At 44.1% G+C, this 19,687-nt stretch overlaps 1 protein-coding gene across 4 annotated transcripts in view; it reads right to left on the reverse strand.

The window, feature by feature from the left end:
* The window catches only part of TCF20 (transcription factor 20), a 132,203-nt gene that overhangs the window by 36,005 nt on the left and 76,511 nt on the right, over positions 1-19,687 (reverse strand). For all 4 annotated transcript variants that reach the window (XM_048300496.1, XM_048300492.1, XM_048300494.1 and 1 more), the window contains one exon: positions 7,379-13,003. In XM_048300496.1, the coding sequence (XP_048156453.1) occupies positions 7,379-12,967 (5,589 nt within the window). In that variant the 5' untranslated portion in view covers positions 12,968-13,003. The remainder of the gene's footprint in view (positions 1-7,378; positions 13,004-19,687) is intronic.

The following is a 19,687-nucleotide window of genomic DNA, read 5'->3' on the forward strand; positions in this document are numbered from 1 at the left end:
GTGAGTTTGTGTGAGAAGAAACACAGGACGGGTTACTTATATCACTACCTCTACATCAATGACCTTTGACTAGAGGTTTCAGTTTCCTATTTCTATACTAGAGTGCTGCATAAACAACAGCAACTGAGCCAGATGTCTAAAGAAAGTATTTCACCTCACTTAATGGTATGGATTCAGTTTAAATTGGTGCATATCTACCCTCTGTCAGTACCACAGACAATTTACGTAATTTTTAGTTATGGCAGTATTTAATTTGCACAGAATGAGTTACATACATGAATTACTCACTTCCAGGATCATGACCCTTCATATACCATATGCTAATGTCCCTCCTTACCCGTAGACAAAATCCAAGAGCTAGATTCCTGTCTGCCTGTGCACACATCTGTCTACTCATTCTTGGTAGGGAGCAGCTACATGGTTTGCACACCTGCTTTTCCATGACAGCAACACTAACGAACTGCATGTCAGAGGAGGAAAGAGAAAATTAACTTGCAAAGCACAGAGGAGGTAAAGAAAAAGCATATGCAACAAGCAGAGGAAATCAGCTGTGTGAGCCAGAAGGCTTTCCTCAGGCAGCGGGGCAAGAGAGTCAAGCTCAACAGGACCTTTCCACTGCCTGGGGATGGCTTCCGGCAGGCACACCTCTGAATACCCCATGGCCATCTCAGTGCTGCACGTAACCCTCTGTGAGCTGAAGGGATGAGGATACACTGCTTCCAGGGGAGAGCCCAGCACAACAGCTTGCTACAATAGGAAAAGAGAAATGCTAGAAGAAAACCTTTTTCCATTATTTGTCACAGGGGAGATAAATGGATTACTCTTACGGATGTTATACAGAAGAGCCCAGCATTGTATTAGGATACTGTGTTTGTACGAGACATAATACAGAGCTTTAAACGGATTCAGGAGGGGGACAGTATCAGGCTTGTCCCTAACAAGCTGTGGGATGAGATGCAAAGGTTAGAGGGACAGGGTGCTAACGAGGGCACTCTGCCCTCAACTCCGAAATGTGCTGGCCACACTGGAACACACTTGCAGTCTTACAGATGTGAGCCAGGGACTCCTGAGGTTACAGAAGCCAACAGGGATACAGCAGGGAAATATCTCAAAGGAATTAAGGGGTGCTCCTCTAGGAAGGTGATGCAGCCTTTACACCAAAGCACGCAGCATGGGCCACAAACAGGAGTTGGAAGCCACCATGCTGCTGGAAAGTTATGATCCTTGGTGGGACAAACTGTGTGACTGGAGTGTGACTACTGATGGCTATGAGCTGTTCAGAAGAGACAGGAGAGGAGGGAGAGGTGGAGGGGTTGCCTTCTACATCAAGAGGTGCACTGAGTGTCAAGAGCTGTCTCTGAAGAACAGCCATGAGCAGGCCAAAAGCCTGTGGGTAAAAATCAGACACTGAGGCAACAAAAGGAACCTTGTGGCTGCGGTCTGCTACAGCTGCCTGACCAAGGGGAGCCTATTGATGAAACCTTCTTGCTCCAGTTACAGGAGGCATCGTGCTCACAGGCTCCAGTCCTGCTGGGGGACTTCAGCCAACTTGACATATACTGGGAAAGTACCAAGGCAGGCTGTGGGCAATCCAGGGAACTCCTGCAATGCATGGAGAATAGCTTCTTGAGCCAGGTGATACCAGAGGGAACCTGATACTGGATTTGATGATCACCAGTGTAAATGAGCTAACTGGGGATGTCAAGATGGTAGGCAGCCTGGGTTAGAGCGATCACGCATTGGTGGATTTTGCAATCCTGAGGGATATGGGTTAGGTAAGGAGTAAAGTTAGGCCCCTTTGAACTTCAGGAAAGCAAACTTCCAGCTCTTCAAGGAGATAGTCAATAGCGTAGCTTGGGAGACTGCCCTTGCGGACAAGAGAGCAGAACTGAGCTGGCAGATTTTTAAGGAAGTCTTCCATAGAGTTCAAGAGCTAGAAATTCCCAGTAGCAAGAAATTGAGCAAGGAAGGCAAGAGACTGGATGGCTGAGTAGGGAACTCCTTGGCAAACTAAAGGGAAATAAACAAAGGCACAGGCAGTGGAAACAAGGACAGGTAATGTGGGAAGAGTATAGGGATGAAGTTCAGTTGTGGATGGATGGTTTGAGGAAGGCCAAGGCAAAGCTGGAACTGAACCTGGAAAGGAACACAAGGAATAACAGGAAGGGCTTCTATAGGTAGAACCAGAAAAGGAAAGACAAAGAAGGTGTACCCCCCACTGTAAACAATGCTGGCAAACAGGCAACAATTGACGAGGAGAAGGCTGAGGTAACCAACAACTTTTTTGCATCAGCCTTCAATGGCAACCTCTCTTCCCACACCTCTCAAGTAGATGGATGACAGGATGGGGAATGGGACAGGCGAGGGCCTCTCCCACTGTATGCAAAGATCAGATTCACAAACACCTGAGGAACCTGAATGGACACAAGTCTGTGGGATTCAAATAGATGCATCCCAGATTCCTGAGAGAATTTGCTGATGTTCCTAAACCATGCTCCATGGTATCTGAAAAGTTGGTAGTCAGGTGAAACCCCAGGTGACTGGGAAAGGGAAACATTGTACACATCTCCAAAAAGGGCAGAAAGGAGAGCCCTGGGAACTACCAACCTATCAGCCTCACCTCTGTGCCTGGGAAGATCATGAAACAGATCCTCCTAGAAGCTATCCTAAGGCACACGGGGGACAGGGAAGTGATTCAAGACAGCCAGCACGGCTTCACCGATGGTCAAGTCCTGCCTGACCAACCTAGTGGCTTTTTATGATGGAGTGACTCCTTCCTCCCTGGGAAAGGCTGAGGATGTAATTGATCTGGACTTCTGTAAGGCTTTTGACAGTCCCACACAACACCCTTCTCTCCAAACTGGAGAGCGATGGATTCAATGAATTAGGTGGATTAGGAATTGGTTGGACAGTTGCATCCAGAGGGTAGAGATCAACAGCTCAGAGTCCCAGTGGGTATCAGTGACCAGTGGTGCCCCTCAGGGGTCTGTATTGGGACCAGCGTTATTTAATGTCTTCAGTAATGACACAGACAAAAGCATCAAGTGCACCCTGAGCAAGTCTGCAGATAACACCAAGCTGAGTGGTGCTCTTGACTCACCTGAAGGATGGGATACCATCCATAGGGATCTGGACAGAAGTGGGTACATGGAAATCTCATGAGGTTTAACAAGACCAAGGGCAAGGTGCTGCACCTGGGCTGGGGAGATCCCTGGTATCAACACAGGCTGGGGATGCACAGGTCGAGAGCAGCCCTGCCAAGAAGGACTTGGGAGTGCAGGTGGACAAGAGGCTGGACATAACCCAGCAATGTGAATTCACAGCCCAGAAAGCCAATTGTATCCTGGGATGCATCCAAAGCAGCTGGACAGCAGGGTGAGGGAGGGGATTCTGCCCCTCTGCTCTGCTGAGACCCCACCTGCAGCAGTGCTGCACCCAGCTCTGGGGCCCTCTGCACAAAAAGGACATGGACCTGTTGGAGCGAGTCCAGAGGAGGCCACCAAAATGATTAAAGAGATGGAGTACCTCTCCTTACAAGGAAAAGATGAGAGAATTGGGATTGTTCAATTTGATAAAGAGAAGGCTTCAGGGTGACCTAATTGTGACCTTCCAGTACCTGAAGGGAAACCTACAAGAGAGAGGCTATTTACAAGAACATGTAGTGACAGGATAAGGGTGAATGGTTTCAAACGGAGTAGGTTTAGCTTAGAGATTAGGAAGAAATTCTTTACTGTGAGGGTGGTGAGGCACTGGAACAAGTTATCCAGAGCAGCCGTGGATTGCCCATTCCTTGAAGTGAAGGCCAGATTGGATGAGGCTCTAAGCAGCCTGGTCTAGTGGGAGGTGTCCCTACCCACAGCAGGTGGGTTGATCTCTAAGGTCACTTCCAACTCAAGTCATTCTATGATTCTGTAACAAAACAAAGTGTACACACAAGACAATGGTCCCTGACTCTGAAAAGTTCCGTTTTATAAACAGATTAAAAACGGACCCAGACAGAACAGTGGAGAGCACTGAAAGACTACCTATTACTTATCATACACAAAAAGTAAGCAGTATTTCTTGCAGCCTTAAATAAAAAGGATTAGGAAGAAATAATTTTTAAATCAAATGAGACTGTGAATCTAAGTGACATGAAAATCAGAATAAAATGGCAGACAGTGGATTAAAGATGATGTAGATTAAAAGTCATGTTTTAAAGTGAGATTTTGAAAACTCACAATGAATTCAAGAACAATTTTTAAGTTTGTGCCAGAAGAACATGAATCTAGAGAAAAAAGGAAGCTCTATGAGACTCTGGAAGAAAGTGATTGAGTTACCCAAAGCTACTTAAAAGCATGGTATTCCAGGATAAAGGGAAGAAAAGCACAAGCAAACTTCAGTGAACCCCTGCACTGGTTTGGGCAAATTTGGAAATATATCCTCTGACAGAAGGCAGGTTACAACCAGCCCTCCCCCACCAGGTTCAGGAAAAAATGAATTTTCCTCGAAGGAAAGAGATAGAACTATTTATTTAACAAACACACAGGAAAAGGATACTAATGCTAAATAATGAAACCTCTTGTTGTAGAGAGAAAACCTGGGAAAATTTCAGAGTCCTTCCGTAGTGTTTCTCTTCCCCTCCTTGGAGCTGGGACGGGGTGGTGGGCCCACTTCCAGGGCCAAGGCCTCAGTGGAAATTCCTCCCGATGTATTCTGATGTTGAAACCATCCAGCAGAGAAAAAGGGAAGAAAACAAAGTCCCAGGAAAACAAAAGTTCAACTCTCCATCTCTCTCTGGAGAAAAAAGGAGCTGAAAAACTGGACGAAAGCAAGGTACTTTCCCCACTCTCGCTCTGCTGCCACAGCTGAACACAGAGAGCCGTCTCTACCTCTGTGTCCTTGAAAACACGAAAACAAACTGCAAACTGCTTAGAAAGTTCCCTCGGTTTTGTCTCTCTCCCCTCTCAGGCTCAGTTTAAAGGCATAGAAAGGCACAAAATTAATTTCTGGGCATGGGGCAGTGATATGGGGATATACATCATAAAGTCACCCCAAGACAACCCCACAGAAAAAGCATGAAGAATGAACAACAGCCTCTGAAAAATACAGTGGAAAGCAAGGAGGTAATCAAAAGACACAGGCAGAAAACAAAGGTGGAACAACACTTCAAAAGCAGCACAGCTGATAGTGACAATGTAGCCTACAGAAAAATGGAAAATTACGCATTGGATCTGATCCTTAACTGGGAAAAGATCACCATAAACACCAATAACAATTGCAGTAGAGCACAACTGAAGCCACAGTGGAGGACAAGAGCCCCAGACAATGCACTCAAAGAACTCTGAGATGAAAAAAGAGAAAGGAAATTAAGAGGTAGTTGCAAAGGCAAGAGGCCACAGGCATTTTGTCTTTTTTTTTTTTTTTTTAAATGAGAAACACTTATGTCTACTGGTATTATGAGGGAAAAGAAAAGACAGGAGCTGAGCAACTGATTAAGGGAAAGAGGTAGAGGAAAAGGACACAAAGTTCAAGGGAGATAAAGAAATATTTTTGTACGGTGCCATACGGGCAGATGAAACGGTTAAGAAGAAGAGGAAAAAAATGTTTTACTTGTAAGGAGGAGATGATTGTAACAGTTGGAAGAAAGTGATAAAGGGTAAGCCGAAGCATATTCAATCAGAAAGTCATAAAGATTCCATGCAGAGAAAGAACTAGATGTCAAACAACATGCAAAACCCATATAAAAATGTGGATAACGGGCTGCTATTATTTAACGAGTTTGATTAGAGCCTCTCAACACAGCATGTCTTAGCACAGCTGGGACATAAAAAGGATCACTGGAGGATAACTCAAGTGGTTCAAGAACTTGCAGAGAAGGCATTTGCTGTTGGGAAAACCAGAATCCTACGTGAAAGACACACCCTACACACAGTAGAAAGGGAAAATCAGGCTGGAGAGATGCAAATTCAAAATATTGGTGAACTACAAGACAAATGAAAGCATGGCCACATTGCGAGTAGAATCCAAACAGTGGTGGAGAACCTGAAAGAAACCTTGCAATTATCAAGAGATAAGAAATTCAGCAGTTGCATCAGAACAAGAATGCAGGCATGGCTCGATGAAAACCAAATGAAATTAACTGACTATGTTTAATGAGAGACTAGGAACAAGAATGCAAGCCAAATCAAGTTAGGGCAAAGAAGCATGTAATTACTGTCACTGAACAGTTGAGTGAAAATTTAGAACAAGCCAGGAATCAAACTTGAGGAGCAAAAGCTCATGGGGAGGAAACAAGTATGCTGTATGTAACAATACAGAGGAAAGAAGATAAAAACTGGATCCCAACACTGTTTAGAAAAGGAACATCATGAAGGCAACAAGAAAAAGTAGTTCTATGCCTCTCCCATGTCTGACCCAGGACAAAGCCCAATACAAAGTAAGATAACCATAAATAAAGGGATGCAGGATACTGATGATGGCAAAGCAAGGCACATAACTGTGGTTTTAAAGCATCAGCTTCTGCCTCAGGAAATCAACAATAGTAAGCGTGTCCATCCTCAACCAGGCAGTTGTGAATAAAGTTTTTCCTTTGTCCCTGCTTTAAGTATACCTCCTTCTTCTTGCCCACTGTATACCCGTGCTCTGGAGAGGGTCAACTATCAGTATTGTCTGTGAATATTGAATTCATCAATACTAAACCCACAAATATTTCGTTCAATTCTTACAGACCTCTGTGCAATTCTATGATCTATCCACCTTATTTTGTAAGGACTGTAAATTCTCCTACAGTTGTGGAGTATGTATTACAGTGAAGAGTAACTCACTGGAAGGGGCCCCTGCTGAAAGCAGAGCCAACTTTGAAGGTAGATCCAACTTCAGATGTAAAGATGCTTAGGGCCTTGCCCAGAACCAAGTTCTGCATCTCCAAAACCAGGGCATTCCACAGCTTTTCTGTCATTTCCCCTCCCTCAATCCAATGTTTGACTACCCTCACTGAAATTTTTTGCCTAGTTGAACCAGAATTTTCTTTGCTGCAGTTTGTGTCTGCTACCACTTGTCTTTTCACTGTATGACTCCAAGAAGAGCCCTAGAGCTTCTATCTAACAGGATAGAAGAAGGAAGGGAAAAGAGATCACTGCAGTTACGAGAAAGCCTTTGGACATCCAGAACTTTAACTAGGTAATAAGCGCCCAGCTTTTTGATGTCCAAACAATCTTGTCTGATCAGGTGTGGCAGAGATCTAAATGAGGCCATCAAAAGGACATCACTAGAGATTTACTGAAGATGAAAGACGGTTGTTTAAAAAATGAGAGAAGAACAAGAAAAATCCTATTCCAAACAGCATATATTTGCTAATGAAAGAAAATAATTTTGTATAGCAAGGTTAGGTACTCACCATCTCTCTTGCAATCTCCACAGCTTCCTGCAGCCCATAGAGCCTGCCACAGACCAGGTAGATCCCATTGGCCCAGAGAATACAACCCTCATGGACCCAAAATTCATTGCTGTCAAGAGGTAGTTCAGGAATTTGTAACTCCAGCTCAGTGCCACCTTCTGAAGTGGGCATAGATGGTTTTGAGTCCAAAGGAGTCTTTTCACCACCACTGCCACCATCAGTGGTTGCTTTTTTACAAGAAGCTCCCCTTGAAAGTGACCGAGAAGCTCCGCTACAGTCCTCAGAGCGGTGCCGCCTCTTAAAGCGAGGATGAGCAGCCAGGCTTCTTTGTTCCTTCTGTTCTTGCTGTTCCTCCTCCTCTTCAGTATCTGTCTTGGAACCATTAGAAGCACTTTTGTGCCGTACCTTGACCTTGCTCTGCATTTCTGTGGCCCTCTTTGGAGGTGGGTTCTTGGGCAAGGTAGCTGCATAATCCTGGGGGTAGAAAGGACCAAAGAGGTCACCCATGTTACGATAGCTGGCCCATTTGCCACACAGGCAGCAAACCAGATGCCCCAAGACAGAAGACTCTGTTACTACAGGGCCTTGCAGCATGAAAGTTGAGGTGGGCAGCACTTTGCTCTCCGCATTGCTAGGAGGGGGTGTTGAAGATCTCTGTCCTTTCCGACCCCTCACCAATTTGTTCTGCTCCTCTTCCTCTGCATTTATGATTGTGCACACAGCGCCTAATTCACACTTGTTTACCACATGAATATAAGGGAAAAAAGACTTATTCTTGGAGTCAGTTTTATCTACAGACTGGGTAGCATATTTAAGTTTGATCTCTGGTTCTTGAGGCTCCACGATTGGAGCAGCCCGTCTAGGCTTCCGCTTCCGTGGCTGTGCTGCAGGTTTTCGCCTCTCCCTCCTTTGCCTCTTGGGCTTTGGCTCACCAGCACCCACCCCTTCTGCAGGCTGTGATGGCACTGGTGGGGGAGGCGGGGGCACAGGCAGCTGCTGCTGTTGCTGCTGCTGCTTCTTCTGCTTGTTCACGCTCCCAATTGGTCTCCCCTTTTTCTTTCCAGAGGGGAAATATCCCTTTGGAGGGAAACCATCTGGCTTGGGTGAAATGTTTGTCACATCTCCATCTTTTTCCTCAGACTTTGGATTTGGTTCAGAAATGAACACACTGGAAGGGGAAATTGTTTTTGAGTCAGAAAAGGTGAGAGTTCCAGCTCCACTTACAGATCCATCAGACCTTCCCTGACCACCTGACTTCTGAGAAGGTGGTGGTGCTGCACTGGATCCTGCTCCTTCTTTACCACCACTGGTTGTTTCAGGGACCTCTTTTTTATTTTTATCATCCTCACTGCTTTGCCACTCTTCTGAAGATCTTGGAACAGTTTTTTCACCAGTTGTATCCTGGCTTGCTGGCCCCACTTGATCTGACATCTCTCCTTTTCTCTTCTCAGCCTCTGGTCCATGTCCAGCCACATTTCCTCCTTCAGGTCCACTCTTGAGGGACAGGATGTCATCAAGAGTGACAGTATCTGGACCAGTTTCAGCACTGTTGGTAGAAACACTTCTCCTAATATTGGGAGACGTAATTTTTTGAACAATAGCTTCCAGTTTTAATCCTCGTCCCTTTCTTGGGGGCAATATTTTGGTCTTTGCCGGGCTTGTGAGGGAAACAGCAGGGCAATTCCTATTATCAGGACTTGGCAGGTCCTTGAAAGAATCTCCCTTTGCAACTGACTTGCCAGCATCTTGGCTTTGAGATGAATGGGCATAGGAGTTGTATGTTTTATCGGCTCCTTCTTTTGCTGAAGTCATCAGTCGCCCTTTATCTTCACTGCCACTGTTCTTCATATCATGTGGCTGTCTTTTGGTAGGGATAGGCGAGATGAAAGAACGGACCCTCCTCCTCATAATTAATGGGTTTTGAGGAGACTGGTCTTCCTGGCCAGGGAGCCTAAGCATAGCATTACTAGGCTTGGGCAAATCTGTAGATTCCTCTCGTCGATGCCCATCACTTTCTTGAGGGCAAAACCTTTTTTGGTTGGCTGCTCCAAGAGGGCCGCTGCTTTTGGCAGGAGAAGTTTGCCGAGAGAGGTCCCAACCAGATTCATGATGCTGCAACTTCTGGTTGCCGTGTTTCAGTTCAGTGCATTTGCTCTGAGTACTGTCGCTCCCCATGACACAGCGCCCAGCTTCCTGGCTTCCAGTATCATGATAAGAGCCACCTTGAAGGTACATCATTCCATCCTTGTCATTTTTTAAGGGACTCCTTACTCTTTCCAGAAACTGCTGCTGTCTCGGGCTCTTCCTTGCTCCTTCCTGCCTGTGCTGAGCTGCAGCAATCACACCCTGAGCAGTGCTGCTTGCCCAATCTTTGTATTCTTCTTGCTGTTGCTGGTATATCTGTCTCTTGTAATGATACTGGGAATTCAAACTCTGGTTGGGGTCACCAAAAGCATGAGGCCTAGCATTTGTGTGATATGCTGAAGCCAGAGATGGACCTTCCGAATTCTGAGGGTAGACAGAATGCAAGGAACCCCTGCTAACTCTTTCAGATAGTGTCATGTGTGGGTTCATGTGATGCAGATCTGCCCCTGGGCCTCTGCTTCTGCCTGGTGACATTTTAAGCTTATCAGCAAGATCCTGATATTGAGAGGGTGATTTACCCCTTCCAGTTCTGCCAGGCGCTCGTCTCATTTGTGTCGATCTGCTGTCCTGCTGGGGCATGTAGTCTGGAGCAGCATCGGAGACTGCAGCTCCAGGGCTGGCATTGCCTCGAAAAGATTCATGCTTGATGCCAGCGGGATGACAATGGTCTCCTGTTTTTTTATTATTGAGACTAGCTGAGCTTTTAGACTGTTCAAAATCTTCTTCCTTTATTTGCCCACTGTGAGCTTTCATCTTTGTTTCCATGGATACTAAACCACCAGGGAGTATTACTGACTGGCTCAAGCCGGGGGCAAGACGTTCACTCCTTCCACTTCTGGCCTCAGGACCCATGTGCCCCATGGGGTGAGGGCCAGGATCTCTTACAAGTTGCCTTAATGGAGATATGTCACAGATCACTGATCTCCTCTCTGAGAGCGCCCCCCCCTCATGGGCAGCAGACTGAGACTCCACATCGAACTTTCTAGCAATAGGGTAATCAGCTAAATTTATCTGCTTCATGTCTGGAGCTGCACTGCTAGACTTCCTATCCCAGGGACCCCAGTGAGGGCCTTCCAGGAGGGACCCCATGCTTTTGTTTAAGAGGCCTCTATTGGTCAATTCATTGGTTTGACTAATTAAAACATTTGGCCTCATGGCTCCCTCCAAACTCCCAGCCATCCCAGAATGCTCCTGTGCATTCCTAGAGTACCTTCTGTCTGGATGATGGTGGTAGCCCTGTAAAACCTCCTGTAGGAGGCTAGGAAACTTCTCATTACGGCCTTTGCGCTCACTATGCCCAGGGAAATCCCCCTTTTCTTGACCAGAAGGATACTGTGGAAAGCCACCAATATTTCTCTGTATACCAGGTGCTATATTATCCTTGTAGCTGTATCTTAAACTGCCAGGGGACTTGGAAGATTCTGTTCTTGCAGGAAAATTTGGCCCAACAACTGCATGACCAGGCTGGCTGTTCCCGTCTCCATTATGGTTAGTGTTATCGCCACTTTTGCTCCCTTTACTTCCTCCTTGAGTTTCTTGCTGTGTCCCTGCATGCCCAGCTTCTTTTGCTCCACTAGTGCTAGCTGGTGCCTGAGGGGTTGTGGAAGCATCATCTTGGGCAGGTTTATCTTGTCCACCTGACTTTTCTACTCTTCCTGTCATGGCTTCCCGAGAGACAATCACCCCAACTGCCTTTTCATTCACTTTTGGGGCATTTTCCACAGCCACCACAGCTTCCTTCCCATCAGGGGAGGCCACATCTTCCCTAGCTGCAGGACTGCTGCTGAGTTTTGATGGCTCATTCTGAGAGCCTTGTGCTGGTGAGGAGTTGGGCCTCTCTAAATTACCCCCTTTGTAAGTGGTGTCTGAGCTGGTGCTCTGGCCACTTAGCTGTCTCACCCTTTCCCCATGATCCTCTGAACTACTGGAACAGCCACCATCCAGTGACTCTGCCAGGGGAGACTTGAGTTGCTCCTCTGCCTGGGAGGAGCCTTCTGAGTTGGTGCAGCTGTCGGCCTTCTTGGAAGAGGATGATCTTTTGGAACTTTTTTTCTGAGGTGCCAAGGCATCCGAGAGCAACATGTGCTGGACTGTATTGGGCAGATTCGCCACTTGAGAACTGAGAGCACTCAGGCTGCTCAGTCCTGGATCTGTGAGCCTTTTTTCCTGCAGCCCTTCCAGTCCAAACCCCTTGAATCCACCTGCATGAGCATTGGGGCTTGGCATCATAGATGGTGTAGGACTAAGCTGAGGCATCATCTGCAGGATTCGGTTTCTAGAACCCATGGACATGTTGCCTTGCCCACACTGGAGATTTTCTCCGCCTGGCATGAGTGGAGAAGGGGTAGAGCTGCAGCTTGGAGACTGAACCACAGATGCAGCAGGAGATGGATTAGAGATTGGACTGAAGTTTTGGTGGAACTGCATTGGTGACCTTACAGGAACTTCAGTCTGGCTGTACTGTCCCACTTGACTTTGAAGAGAGAGTTTGGTGGCAGCATTTGAATACTGCATTACGTGCTGAGGTGGGTGCTGCTGCTGCTGCCCCTGCTGCCCACTTTGGGGCAGCTTAGACTGCTCAAAGCTTTTCATCGGTTGAGTCTGAAAGCTGTAGTTTGACTGGGTCCCATAGGCCTGTGCATTGGAACCCACAGCATGGCCTTCATACTGCGACCCAGAATTCACATTGTAGCTTCCGTCATAATTCTGTCCTGACTGGCCAAAACGCTGTGGGGAAGGGAAAGAGGAGGAGGAGGATGACGAAGGTGGCTGATAGTGTTGGCTGAACTGACCCACTCGTAACTGGTAGCCTGAAGCAGAGGAAGGCAGGGTGGATGGACGCTGCATTGGCTGCAAGTGTGAGGTGCTAGAAGCAGACTGGCTGGAAGCCTGGGGTAAAGGCTGATGAGATTGATAGATCTGCTGTCTCAGCTGCTGCACCTGCTGCTGCTGGCTAGAAGCCTGCTGCTGATACTGGGCACTCCCTGGAGAAAAAGGACCAGTATAATCCTGTTGATAGTGGGATACACCCCCAAGGGTCGAGTGCTGTGTTTGGAACTGGCCCACATGTCCCTCACTCCCATACTGACTCCCAAAGCTACTCCCTTGAGGGGGCCCATAGCTCTGTACTGGTCCAGAAGGCCTGCGCTGAGGCGGCTGCTGCCCTCCTGACACCACTGGATCTTTGTTGGCAGCCATATAGTAAAACTCTCCTGCTTCTTTCCTGAAACCTTGGTAGCTCTGATGGCCAGAGCTCTCACCAGGCATTGCTGTAGAGGCTCCTGTTGCTCCACGACGTCCACTGCCAGCACCTCCTCCAAAGCTCTGGAACATCTGGGCCTGCTGGCGGGGGCTGAACTCTTCCAGTCGGGATGAAGTGTGCACTTCCTGCGGGTAGCTCTGCTGGTTTCCGTGATAACTACTTTGCTCCCGAAAGGACTGCATGCTGTTCAGCAGCAGAGCGGTAGCTCGAAAGCCCTCCTAAATATGGAGAAAAAGAGAGGGGAAAAAAAGGTATAATATGCTTCCCAGTCACACCAGTACCCCACTCAATTTCCCTGTTTTAACACCAATTAAAATTTAGTATTTCTCTCCTACCTCCTGGTACATCAATGTTTAACCCCTCTTCTTGCAACCTGCCAACCTTCTAGGTAATGCAGGCCAGTAGCCCATCACCAGTTGGAGTGCATTTCCAGCATTAATATTTCCCCACCAGCATTTACTAACCGGCTGTGTTTACGTGCCCCTGAAGAGAGAAGCTTCCAACAATATTTGCAAAGCAAAGGAGAGCAATCCTCACCCTCCAGCTATTCCCTATGGCTAACACTGGGAGTAATCCAAGCATTCTGCTGCCATGTGGAAAGATGTGACAAGAACCCTGCAACTCTTTCAAACCACACTTGGATTTACCATAGGGATGATATCCAAGGTCCATGTTTCACACTGGGAAAGATCTCTATTAGCAAACACTCAAGATACAATTGACCAAAGCTCAAACCAAGATAACCCAATGAAAGAATCTATGTGAACGTGTGAAAGAACTGGCACCAGCATACTCACTGCTCAGTTCCTGAGTAATTCCAGTTACACTCCTAGGTGAAAACCAACACAAGACAACACATCACATTTTCCCGCCCTGCCATCTGCTTTGCTTTACAGGATGGAAAGTTGAAACAAGTTCACTCTATTTGAGCAAAATAGTCTACAACTTCATCCCTTAGGACTTTTATATTACCTTGAATGAAACATAACTGAAAATGTTTGTCAGTCAGAATATATATTTTGGAATACCATGTATGATCATCTACATTCACATAATCAACTCATAAGTAAACAAACTCCAGGAAGGCTCTCCTATGTATTTCAACATATTGTTCAGTATGTGGAATTATGACTCACCCTCAAGGACTGGACTACAGCTGCAAAATTGTTTGGGGACCCTGGCTAGTCCCTCTATAAAAGCCTGACACATTACTAGATGCATTAAGAAAAGTACAATAATGAACAAGTATGTGCATATACACTGCCTTTAAAAACCAAAGCCAAACAAACAAAGAAAAAAACCGAAACCAACCAACCAAAACAAAACCCCCAAATTAGCAGATGACAAAAGCATTTCATGTCTGAAACACCTTGTGGTTTTCTCTTCCTGAAAAAAAATATGGATAAAGCCACCTGGAGAGACTCCTTCCTTTGAAAGAATGTTAAGACAATGCTCGCCCTTTTCCAGGAAACAGAACCCCAACTCCTCAGATTGGAGACTTCCTGGAAGAGTTGTCTGCATTATGTTTTTTATATTTAGCCATGTTTTGTGTTTGCCACATTCAACTGAACCCACTGAAAATTAAATTCTAGCTTTGCACTCAAGTTTTGTTCAAGTAGATCACCAAACTCACAAAAAAACCCCCAGGCACACAAATGAGATGCAGGCAAGATCTGGTATCCTATTCTTTTCCCATCTGCCTCCCAAGGCTATTTTTTTTATTAACATGTATGTTATCCATAGAAGACTCTAACTCTACCACTAGAGTCTTTCATCTGGGTTTCTGCTATCTGTGTATGTGGGCTACAGAACACACAGGCACAAAACCACCCCGCAGCACTGCATGTCTCCGCAGCCCCTCTCCTCTAACTCAAAGGCCTCTTTGTGTTGTAACCTTGGTTCATGCAGCTTGACGTACATCATAACATTACTAGAATCAAAAGGGAACTGTCAAATTGTTAATACTTCAAATTCTGTCCCTCTTCTTCTAGGAATTCAACTTTACTGCTGTTCTAATCTTATATTTTAAGTGTCATAAGAGAGATCTGCTGTTCTGCTGAACTTCCCCTTTTTTAGCATTTTAAAGACTACATATATCACACGAATAACACTTCTATGAATGCCACACTGTGCCAATCTGTCCAGTTCAGACTTATTATGGATAAGCCCCTCCTTTTTCTGTATCATTCCTTTTGATGTTTCATCAGTTTGAAGCTCCAGCCCTATTGGGGTAGGACTAAAATTGGGATACCTAAGGCAAACTGCTTTCTTCCCTTTTTTGTGTGATTTGGCGTTAAGGCAAAAAACATGAGGAGGAAGAAAAGGAAAAAAACCATACATAGAAGAAAGCTATCAAGCTAAAGGTAAGAGAACATCTACTCTAACTGGCAGATGTTAAAAGCAGCTTCTCTAGATAAGCAGTTTGGGGCTCTGCAATCAGCAACATTCACGTGCTATGGAGACTGCGTGCACGCCCTGGCTATCACATGCTTGGCATCCATCCTCTTTTCATGAAAGCAACATTTCCATCCTCTCACAGGCTCAGTCTCCCACAGAATCTCAGACTAAATTTTTAAACACAACTTTACCAAAACTTACTTTGCATAGTCTGGACAAGATCTCAGGAAGCCTCTTCTGCATTACATCATACAAAAACTTTAATCTCTGATGATATTCATTCTCTGTAACCCTACCAATAGGCTTGAAAACTGCTACATTTTCAAGCTAATGTATGCTAACAATGCTGGCAAACATTCTTAAGACTTCTTCACTATTAAAAAAGAATAATTTAAATTATATAATGAATAGAAACAGCACAAGATACTGTAAAATGCCCTTAAGAACAGAGATACAGTAAAGGTCAACCAAGGCACAAATTCTTATCCTCCATAATCTCATGCAACCATGTAACATTTATTTAGCCCAGAAGTTATATATGCTAACTCAAAACAGGAAGAACATATTTTTCTTCTTCAGTTTTTTATTTTTTTCAATCTTGGAATTTACCCTGACAAACAAATAAGAAGTTTTCATCAGGACAATACTTGCTTTGAGTATCTCACAAGGAGCCTAACTTGAGTAACATAACCAGCAGAACAGCTGCCAAAGAGAAAAAAGGCATTTCATTAATAACAGGCGTAAAAAAAAGATAGGACGTGCTCTGACCGATTACATCACTGATAATTTAAGACGCACAGCACACTTTCTGTCATTAATGTACTAAATACAGAACTATTACAATCACTACTGCAATAGCCTTTCTTAATAGTAACAGCCTTGTAAAGTGCTTAAATATAAGTGCTATGTTCTCAGCAAAACCACCGAGAATAATCCCCCGGACAAGCCTTGTTAATAAAATACATTCAGACAGATAAGGCCTTCAAAGTCTACCCATATCCACAAGAAAGAAAGTATTTATTTTATTTTTTACTGGAAGCCTTTAAAGAAAACATTTTCAGCTGGTACATACTCCTCCTCATGCACGAAGCCAAGAGGACAATGCACCAGCTGCCAACTAGAGACTACAACACAATCATACAAACCTCCATAATGATGGTACACATCCGTAATGCCATCCCCAGCAGAAGGGACAAAGTCCTGCCTCCAAAAATGTGCTCTATTAACAGCCACAAATTACACACATTTACAGTACTTTCCAACACACACAATATGCAAAGCCTTCGTCGCTTATTCAAAGGGAAGGTAAGAGTCTGGCACGGCTTTCACTACTCCAGTGTCACACCTACACTCTTGCTACATGTGCACGCAGCTCTCTCAATAAAGCTGCATGACTTTAAAGTATTTATAGCCTGTAGCTGTAGAGCCATCTAAGCATATCCATCTAGACACTGCAGACTACACTCACTAGGCTAAGCAGTTTCACTCTGCTCCAACACATTCATTTCTACCCCAATAGCCCAGTAATCAAAATTTGCCTTCGACCTGGCAGGAACAAAGGAAGCATATGTGTGGCTGATAAAAAACAGCCTCACTTACAGAATCACTGCACAGAAGTTTGAATAAAAGAAGCAATAGGTCCTCTTACCCAAATCTCAGACTTATTTGTGAAACATGTTATTTCAAGCAGTGTATCAATTTACCTTCTTCACATGATCGTATTTTTAAGTATAATGCAGATTTTGTATCTTGTTTAATCATTTGAAACAGCCTTATAGAACTTTTTTAACATAGGAGTTCCTCAAAATATGAAGCTACTGCATTGTGACCTCACTGTGAGCAAGATCATCTAATGCTAGTCAACAGCATGTAAGCACCTTTCAATGGTTCCTGCATGTATATCAGAGTGCCCCCAACCAGTACTGATTAACAGAATTCATCAGTACTCCCACACCAAGATTACTCTGTGAAATGATCTTCTGCAATATACCATGCTAGGCTTTCTTTTAAAGCCACATAAATCTTTAAAATTCTTTTTGGTCCTGATTATCAAAGACTGGACAAATAACAGGACAGCTGCCCAGATCTTCCCACGTAACACTGATGCCAACATAGTAGTGCATCACTACAGACAGCTCGTAACAAGTGAGCTAAAAACCAAAATACAGTGGGGATACGCCTAATTCTTGATGATAAGCCTACAAAGGAGCAAATGAAGCCACCACCAGTTCATTCAATAGGACATAAGTGAGGTCTTTCCACTTCGTTAAATTTTCTTTAGATTTGGGTTGACTACCGCGATCCATCTGTGCAGAGAAGTCTCAGGCAGCAGTCAAATGCAATATATCTTTAGTGCTCTGTCAAAAGCCTCTCACTTCCTAGCATGCTTATCAGGAAAGAAAATACAGTTACAGGCAGGTGACAAACAGTAAGATAATATTTTCCACAGTCCAGAATGTACATAAAAATGTTGGGGGGGGTTATAGAGTGTCCAGAGTTCTGATTAAAATAGACTTACTTCCTAAATGCTGTGCAAGTAACAGATACATATGTAAGATTGCAGCCATTTCTTGCCACAACTCATACAACATGCAAAAATTACTATTTTTGTCCCCTCCTCATTGTATCTTCTTAAACTAGCAGAGAACACACATAACCAAAACAATCCCAAAAGGCAGAACCTGAGTATGAGCAATTCAGGGGCATATTTTGTAAATAAATAATACCTGTGCTCAAAATTAAGCCAGATATACTGGAAAAAAGGATTTCCATGTACTGAGTACCATTTCTACTGTTAAGGACAAGTTGCTAACCCTCATTTCTGCAGGTACAGAGTTATTACGTGCACACCTGATCAGTGGCTGGGAATAGACTGACCTTGTTTCAGTTTTGGAGGAACACTGCTGCTTTTAAGAGAAGGCAAATCAGCCACCAATGTCACAAGTAGATGAATTTAAAGATCAAACCCAAGAGTGCATTTAACAAAGTAACAGATATAACTTATTTCTTCTACATTTGATGCCTTTTTAAAAGAAAAGGGAGAATAAGTAAGACTTGCTTTCAACATTAGATGTGGTATAGAAATAAACCAAGACAGTCAGCCCTTCAGCCACCACTTTGTCCAAACAGTAACATTCACTGCTCACTTCTTTCAAAAACTCGTGCTTCTGGTATTATTCACCACCACACTTCTAGAGAAAACTACAGTCAGATCTGGCTCTCACCAAGCCATCATGCTATATTCTGTCAAACAAACCTTACTACACCACTCAAAGATGAAACAGGATACAGTTAATTATCACTGAGAGCGCCAGACCCTATGGAAGTAGCTAAACTGAAGTATCTTGTAAAGCATATAAAAAATTAAATTAAGCCCAGAATACTGCATTAATGGAAACCGAATTTTATAATTTTAAAAAATCACAGCATGTCTTAGAAACACCCATATGTAGTGGTTACACATGCTTAAGTATCTATTAATAACACATATTAGCAACACATCTTGCAAATCAGTGGTAATACTGGTCTTGACAAAAAAAACCAAGACACCAAAGCTTAATTTTGTCCTTCCTAGTGAAAACTTTTATCAAAAAATTCCTCAAATGAGCTACAGCTTGGCCAAGTGCATTGTAACTAGCTTCCATCATCTCACAGAGACACTACGCCTTCTTTACCAAAATGTCTGTACAGCTTTTCAGAAAGTCAGTATGTACGAGCTTAAATCCAAACAATTAAGGAAATGGTTCTCACAGAATGGGTGAGGAACAGATGAGCGTGGCAGAAGGAGCACAGTGAGCTTTGTCAGTTGAGAGAGGGGAATGCTCTGGGGATTATTGTGCTAGATAGGATCTACATTCACTTATGTTTCCATATATTTCCTTAAGTGACCACAGAAAAAGCCCAACCACAGTAAGCCTGTGTCAGTGTACCTTCCTATCTCACAGAGGAGATGCAAGCAGACATATTCAGAGCATTCACCTGCTGTAATAAAATCATGTAAACAAACAACAACAAAGAATAATCAAATTTTGCATGTGGCTATTATTTGGCTGCTGCTTTCTTCCCTCAAATCCAAAATATTTTTTAAAAACCCACTTGTATAACACCAAATCAGAAATACACAGACTTTTTTGCATTTGCAAGTTTTTCTTACTAAGTGAGCAAAACTAAAATACCATCTCCAGTTTAACTTTGCACTTTTAGTGAAGTGTACTGTTAAATTCGTATTCCTAAACATGAAGAAAGAAGAAATTTGACAAGAACAACTTCTGTTGTAAGCCAGTATTTAAGTTGTAGTACTATGAAAACATGTATTTCTAGAAATGTAACTAATGATCAAAGTTCAGCAGAATTTTGGCTGGTTGTATATATTTGATTTTATTATTATGCCATTGGTTCTCAGTCTGAATCAACAGCACAGATGCACTTAAATAGCTTTCAAAAATCTACCAAACTCTTGCTAAAAGTTATCCATCTAAAATTTTGACAGACACAGCTATTTTAAT

This window comes from Corvus hawaiiensis, chromosome 4 (genome assembly GCF_020740725.1).
Source record: "Corvus hawaiiensis isolate bCorHaw1 chromosome 4, bCorHaw1.pri.cur, whole genome shotgun sequence".
NCBI classification, from domain to species: Eukaryota; Metazoa; Chordata; class Aves; order Passeriformes; family Corvidae; genus Corvus; species Corvus hawaiiensis.